Source organism: Diachasma alloeum, unplaced genomic scaffold, assembly GCF_001412515.2.
Source record: "Diachasma alloeum isolate Michigan unplaced genomic scaffold, Dall2.0 Dall_scaffold_00957, whole genome shotgun sequence".
NCBI lineage: Eukaryota > Metazoa > Arthropoda > Insecta > Hymenoptera > Braconidae > Diachasma > Diachasma alloeum.
Genome location: NW_021681074.1, coordinates 66,359 through 74,427, shown reverse-complemented (window position 1 = coordinate 74,427; position 8,069 = coordinate 66,359). Strand labels below are relative to the sequence as shown.

The 8,069-nt window shown below is 35.4% G+C and overlaps 1 protein-coding gene across 2 annotated transcripts; it reads left to right on the top strand.

The window, feature by feature from the left end:
• Window positions 1–367: 367 nt before the first annotated feature.
• On the top strand, window positions 368–7,590 carry LOC107045493 (nose resistant to fluoxetine protein 6). Of its 2 annotated transcripts, XR_001461451.2 has the most exons (8): window positions 368–692; window positions 1,939–2,287; window positions 2,993–3,275; window positions 3,357–3,517; window positions 3,579–3,747; window positions 4,559–4,755; window positions 5,838–6,631; window positions 7,123–7,590. XR_001461451.2 is itself a non-coding variant. In XM_015267795.2 (7 exons), the coding sequence occupies exons 1-7, from the start codon at window positions 371–373 to the stop codon at window positions 6,427–6,429; spliced, it is 2,073 nt and encodes a 690-aa protein (XP_015123281.2). In that variant the 5' UTR covers window positions 368–370; the 3' UTR covers window positions 6,430–7,590. The 2 variants fall into 2 exon arrangements, 1 of the variants encoding a protein (XP_015123281.2); XM_015267795.2 differs by having other exon boundaries at window positions 5,838–7,590.
• The last annotated feature ends 479 nt before the right edge of the window (window positions 7,591–8,069 follow it).

Sequence of the window (8,069 nt, the reverse complement as noted above, 5' to 3'; positions counted from 1 at the left end):
GAAAGAAAAACGTTAAAAATTTCAAGACACTTTTTAGATGCAGAATTGGTGGATTCACTTTATTAAACCCCTTATGCCCTCCCTCCCATATATGCACGGCATTTATGGTTATCTCCAATGGTAATTTAGTAATTTATACTCATTAATTAATTTATCCATAAGATGAATCGAAGTTGGTAATCAATTCCTACGAGTGATGTAGAGGTTTTTCGTGGAATGCAATTACTCAACATCTGATTCTTGAATAAACTCTATGATGCTAGGTATATTGTTATCTATAATTTTTCCATCTGTAAACTACGAATAACGAAATAATGATCGCGTCGTGTTCACAGACGCATTCGTGATAAAGTTTCACTTGCCGATGGTAATGCATCGATCGGGTTTTATTCTATTGATTCAACTATTAATTATTGTATCAATTCAATGCCAATTACAAGGAAATTATGACATTAATGAGGTGTTTGCTCAAGTTATTGAACAATTGCAATGGAACAATGAGACGAATAATGTTTCAGTGAATTTTGTTAATGTGATTCGTGAATTGCAACCGGAGAATATAATTACGGTCAATGCAAAGAGAGATTTTAATCGTACACTCCAACAATGGATCGTGAATGACACAAAATGTGATACGCAATTTTCGATATTTGTCAATGGACTGACGACTTCTGAACTGTGGGCTCTAAAAAGTACGAATTGATTTATTATTTTTAATAATTTTCGTAATAATACAGTAATTCCACGTAAAATTCGAAATGAAAAAAATTTCATGTTTCCGATTGGCTTTACGATTCTTACTGAGAAGAAGTACATATGACTAAGCTCTCATCAAATTTTCAGAGCGATTCGATTTTTTTCCAACAAGTTATGATTTTTCAAAAAATTCCACTTTTTCCACTTAAATTTTGATTTCTTGAGATCAAGGCAATAAATAAATAATAAATAATTGAATTTAATCATTAGGAATCGAATTTTCATTTTCACACAGTTTAAGGTAATTAAAAAAGTTTCAAAATGAGCGCAATTCAACTCAATTTGTTCCGTTTTTAGAGGCGTCATCGGAAAATGATTCTTTTTAATCTGCAATTACTCGAAAACTTCATTGTTTTTTTGATCTGACATTTTAGGAGTAATTTGGTAACATAATTGTCAACATTTACACTGAAGAACATAATTTTTTTTGCATTTGTTCATTGTTAGATTCATGATTTTTGTTCTTCAGAAAATTTCGTGGAAAAATTCATAAATTAGATCATTTGTGATTACTGCTAACCCGTTGTGATAACTGTAATTATGAACAGAATTCAGATTTAAAGAATAGGAGTTGAGTGAACGGATATTATTAAACGAGAGCGAAAAGCAAACTAGCTTTGGGAGAAAAGCTTTGAAGCCTTGAGAAAAACTTAATTGTTCTGAAATAATACATTACATGCCCGAACCTTGGAAAAAAGATCACCGTCCCCCACGTGCAAGATTGCCTTCCGAGCCGAAGGCGAGGTGTCCATGGCGAGGTGTGTATATTAATTTTCAGGTCCCATGACACGAAAAGAAAATTTCTAATGTGATATCATCATGGTTGAATTTGATAGCGATGCTTTGTTTTTTATCATGGTAAAGGCCCCTACGATGGGATGGGTGGAACATTCAAACGCTCAGTAGCTTTGAAGTAGCGAAAGAAAAATTTTGTGAAAAGTCAGAACTCGTTGAAAAAAACCAAATCGCTCTAAAAATTTTATGAGCTTGGTCATGTACTTCTCAAAAAAAAATCGGCAAGACAATCGGAACTATGACAATTTTTTCATTTCGGATTCGACGTGGAATTGCTCAATAGGACCTTGATATTTCATAATCGATGATTCAAACAAGAGTTGTCATGTGATTCACATTTCGATTAATCACTATTTGATGATTATTAATGACAATTATTGCACATAGTGTTGGATTCCTCTTCGAAAATCCCGTCTGGAAATCTGATCGGAAATATGAAAGATCTGGGTTTCTATGATGAATGTGTTTCGGTCGAAGTCACAAGAGAGGATGAATTCATCCGGGGACGTCACTGCATGTACTCATTATCTGTTAGAGTTCCAAATACAACCGTATCACTTCGTCACACCATGTCAATTTGCTTACCTGCTGCATGCGATAGCGAGCATGTGGATCAGATAGTACAGCAAGCTATGGATACTGCATCGAATTATCATGATTTTGAACTTGAGCTGAAATCAGCAAGATGCTCTTCGGTAGATCCTGCACCGTGGGAGATTGGTGACATCATTGCAATGTAAAAATCTAAAACAGAAGGACTGATTCATGTCTAGTCCATTTTTTATCTATTTTAATTCGAGTGACATGGATTCCATCAATCCAGATTGCGCAGGTGACATGAGTAGAAAAATGGATTATTTTAGAAAGAAATGTCTGGAGTCAACATCGACTTGATTGAAACGGATTGATTCAAGCTGAATGAACAGATGAATGCAATCCGAACAAACGAATTTCGAAGAATTGACGTGATTCAAGTCTAATCTTCAACTTGAATCAAGTAGAAGAATCGATTTGAATCAAGTAGAAGAATGGAGTTGATTCAAGTCAAAGGATCAACTTGCATCAAGTCGAAGAATCGATTTGAATTAATTGAAAGAGTTCACTTGAATCAAGTCGATGTGTCGGGATGCATCTCTCCTAGAGAGATTTAATTCACACGGCCAAACAAGACATGAAGTAAGCCAACCGCTGGTATGATACAGTCCAACGTGATTCTAATTGCTTCTTTCACTTGATCAAATCAAGTGGCAAATGTTTTACATCTCCCGAATTCGCGATTTGATTCCAACGATTCCAATCTCATTTCAAAGACTAGAAAGGTCTTCTAAAATTATTAGCAATTCAATTTTGTTTCCAACATTGATTCTTATGAATGACTGAAATAATTTGTTTTGTCCCACTATTTACCATGCAACCATTGAAAGGATAATTTTCATTCCAGATCGATAGTGACAATTTTTGCGGGATTTTTAATTCTCTGTACGATTTGCGATATTCTTCTCGGAGTCAATGGATCTAGTCTCTTCAAGCATAATATATTCAAAGAATTATCGAAATTTTCGTTATACACTAATGGCAAACGTGTACTTGATACTACAGTTCCGCAAGGAACACTGCCAGCGATTCAGGGAATACGTTTTTTCAGTATGTGCTGGGTAATACTCGGGCATGAATATGTGATTCTTCCCATGGGAGCTGTGATAAATATGGTTAATATCGGAGAGGTAAAATTTTATTGCTTTTGGCTCCAATTTATCATTTACATTGGTTTTTTACTTCTATTGTGAAATCTGTTTTATTTTCAGTGGATTTCTTCTTGGCGAGCTTTATACATCCTCATTGCGCCCTTTTCAGTAGACACTTTTTTTGTAGTCAGTGGTTTTCTAACGTCTTATCTCTTTCTCAAAGAAATTTCCAGGGGTCGGAAATTCAACGTCATAATGTATTACGTTCACAGATACATTAGGTAAATCATTAAGAGATGAGAGTTGATGATAAGAAATAACATTGTACGTCTTTGTTGACAGACTTACTCCAGCTCTAGGTGCACTTTTGCTGTTGACAATTTACGTTTTTCCACGAATAGGATCGGGTGCTCTGTGGGAATCAAATGTCGTTTCGCAAAAGCACTTGTGCTCGAAAAATTGGTGGCCAATGCTACTTTATGTCCATAATTATGTTAATACCGATTATATGGTATACATACTTTCATTATATTTTTCGTAACAGCTGAGGAAAGTACGGTAAATGGATCTCTTTCCATAAAGATTGCAGTCTTCATGTGAGCAGTAATTCAGTCGAATATTGAAACTGGACCATAGGTTAACCCCTCATGTACGGGGTCGATGCCATGCATCTACCCATGAAAATATGAATGACTCGCTTTAAAAAAGATTATTTCCAAAACTATGGAATTTAACTCAACCAAACAAATAACAACGAAAAAAAGAATATTGTAGTTTCAATTACATATCGGTTTCATAACTTTCCATTGATTAGAGGTGATTCCATTCTAGTCATCCAAACAGAAAAAAAGTCGGGGGGGGGGGGGGGAAGGTGGAAATCGCTACTCCATTTATGCAACATTCCCCCTCAAAAATTGAAATTTTTTTTAAAATTTTGGATTATATTTTTTCTAAAATTGAGTATATTTTGGTTTAAAATGAATCCCAATTTTGATCATTAATTAAAAAAAAAATTCCAAACTTAGAAAAAAGTTTCTAGATTTTAGAAACCTCAAGGTTAGAAACAACGGTTTCTAAAATTTAGAAACTTTTTTCTAAAGCTAATCCATTTTTTTTCTCTCTGTGTCGAGCGTATTCCACACTTGGAAACAAAAGGACCCCGTCCGTGTGGGGTTATGTTAATTGACTTCGCTTCCACCAGTGTGAGGGTCCATTTTTTTGCACTTTACTCACTGTGATAAAATATGAAATTTTTAACGATAGAGTTAGACATTTGAAAATAGCGAAGATGCATTATAAAACCATTTATTTCGTTCTTCAAGTGGTGTCTCCCTCACACGTGGTACTTAGCTGTGGATATGCAATTATTCTGGATATCTCCTTTGATTTTATATCCGATGGCTAAAAAACCTAAACTGGGTATGGCCATTCTTCTTGCATTTGTGATCGCATCGGTTATTACACCGGCTGTTGTAGCAGCAGAAAACAAATTCTCCGGAGCTCTATTTATGTTTTCAAAGTATGTATCAATCACAACAAATATATAGCAATTCCACGTCAAATCCGAAATCATTCGTGATTTTTTTTCTGAGGAGAACTATATAAGAAAAACTTATTTCTAGATTTTGAGATCGATTAAATTGTTCTTCACTAAGCTACGAATTTTAGAAAATTTCGATTTTCTCCAAGTAAATTCTGATCATTTGTCATGACACACGACCATCACATGGAGAGAAAAGTACGAGAAAAATTATCGTGCTCGCACAGTAAAGTGGGTTTGGATGGTGTTTCCAGGCGGAATGTACCGCAAAGAGTAGGAAAAAGTAATGTTGCACGAATCATTTTTTCGGATAAATGCGGGGAAAAAACCTTGTGTTTTACGAGAAATACGAGAAAAATTATGACACGGGCTAGCAAATATTTCCGGTGCTTCACCAGAATCCTGGGACCCGATTGCGCATTCGTAAGATTTCGGCACCCTTTGTTCTCCTTCGCAACCGCGAACATCAACTCAACGTGACCAAATGATTTATTCCGTCACCTCCTATAGCCTCCTCTCACACATACCTCCCCACTAAAACCCCCGGTCGATGTTTTTCATTATATCAATTCAGTGAAATATTAATTAATGTTGTGATAAAACGGTTAAGAAATAAAATGAGTGCCTTTATTTTCTCTCCATGAGGTGTTTGCCGCGCATTCCGGTTTTAATAGGGGAGAGAGGATATGGAGGAGAGGTAAAAAAAAATTAATATGATGATATGCTAAATGACAATGTTTACTCATTTTTAACTATTGAATGGAATTTATCATGTAATAGAAAACAGTCAGGGATCAAGCTGTTATTGTGCGGTACCGGAATTTTTACTATGCAACACCGGAAGTTTTCTGGTGCTAGACAATAGAACCCACTTTACCAGACGGCACGGTAATTTTTGCCTAAATTTCTCCAAAAAAATTCTGGAATTTTTTTCTCCGTGTCTTCTATTACTGACAGTTTTTCCTATTTCGGTTTCGACATGGAATTAATCAATATATATTCAATTTTTACTCTATAATTACTTTTGCAACAGGAATTATATTTGGAACTTTTTTTTGCAGTTTACGAAAATTTCAAGACGCTATGACTTATTTTTACGTAACAAGTTACACAAGAGCTGGTCCGTGGCTATTGGGCGTCATCCTTGGTTACGTCCTCTCAAAGAAACAGATTCCACCTGTGAGAAAGTTCATGTACTGCGGTTGGATTCTAACTATTTTAATGTTTGCATTCACATTTTTTACATATCGAGTTTTTCAAACTCCTGAATATGAGTGGAATGCACCATGGGAGGTGTTCTATGCTGCTTTCGCACGACACATCTGGGCCTTCAGTATTTGCTGGATAATCTATGCATCTGTACTGGGTTACGGAGGTGCCCTCAGCAAACTTCTATCACTACCCATATTCATTCCTTTTGGCAGAATATCTTACTCTATTTATCTAGTACATTTTATAATTCTAACCATGAAAATTGGTAATATTAGAACACCAAAGTATTTCAGCGATTTCCAGCAACTTTATCTGTTTTCTGGAGACTTTGTGATATGTACCTTTGGAGGATTTATTTTTAGTCTCTTTTTTGAATCTCCTTTTATGGTTCTCGAGAAATTTTTTTTGGTAAGAAACATACGAACGAAAACCATGGGGTGAAGGAAATATTTGTCGATCGGGAAAGGTCTGTGGAGACTAGTAACAGTGGTTATAAAACTGAAGCGGCCTAGCAACTGGACACAATTCTCCGATAGACCTGGATATATAGCTACATAATTCGGTTCTTTGCTGCGTTTATTCATTCCTTCCACTGAAGGAATCAACGTAATGAATTTACTCCAATATTTGTTCATAAGTATAGGTGCGTAGAAAATGTTTGGCACTATCAAGTAATGGGTGAGAGTATAGTGAGTGCACCCATAATATAATTGGCTGTTGGATCCAGATGAATATGAAATGAGGGCCGCCTTGGAGCAGTCTTCTTATTATCAAAAATGTATCTTGGAAAACAAATTTACTAGTATCAATAACATTTGGCAAGGCCGATTACCTTTTCATTGTTTTCATTTTTGCGTTTTGTATCCATCGTAACCCGAGTTGAAATTTTAGTCGTTCTGTGTCTTCGAAGGCGACGATTCCTTTTGTTCTCGGATTTTATTTTCTTCTTCCTCTAAAAAACATCTAGAAAAAATCAAGAGTACGTTGATTTGCTGCTCGAAAGCGAGTTGAAAATATTGAAATTATAGTTTTCTTCACTTCTCACTGATACTATATCCGGCTAGTTAAGCCATAGAAAACTCGGAAAACTACGGACTATGCCCTCAATATCTTAATAAAGACTTTTTTCTCCAGAATCTCATGAAAAAAGGAAGATTGGGGTGTCAATCAGCAGGCCATGGCGTCTTTCGGCAACCTCATCCTTTCAAAATAATGAAAAATCAAGGCACTGGAAAGAAAAAACCCTTTGACCGCCAACTTCGGAATGCGATCGAATCTATAAGTGAAATATAAGCAGTGAAAAATACCACATGCGATTTATATCTCCAATTTCAAGTGGAATCAACGTAAAGATTAAGATCATGAAAAATATTTCCAGCTGATTAGTGATGGCAATTTATGCAGCGCTTAATTCTTGAATAATGTAGCATAAAATATTATATCATATCATATGTATTCCCAATGAAACACAGTTAAAATGTTTCAGAGTTCCATGATTCCATGTGATTTTCAAACAATCTGGATTGTATTATTTTTGTAAATTCTCAACCTCCAATGTTTCTACCTACTCAAATAAATAAAATAAATTTTAATCCATATGTATATTTTCTTCTTGTTGGATTATTAAATCAAATTCATTGAAAGACCATTTTGAAGTGTTTGATAAGTTAATTACTGAACTAGCGGCAGCTGGTGTGTCTGATGTGCAAAAGGTGTCATATTTGCTGATGAGTCTTCCCACTATTTATGACACTGTCTCAACAGTAATCGAGACAATGATAGGAGATCAAATTTCATTGGACTTTGTGAAGAACAGGCTTTTGGATCATGAGATAAAAGTAAAGAATGCCGGTGAAGATACAAGTGGTAAAGTGCTTCAAGTCATAACAGAAACTCGATGTGAAAATCGTTCAAATGAAAATTCAAGAGGATTCAGGCGAAATAATAGAGACGCATACAGAAGAGGCAAAGGTTCACGTTTTTCGGGAGGATTCAAACAAAGGGGGAACCATTCATCTTCTGTAAAATGTCATCAATGTGGACGCAGAGGCCATAAAATAATGGACTGTTATTTCTATAAG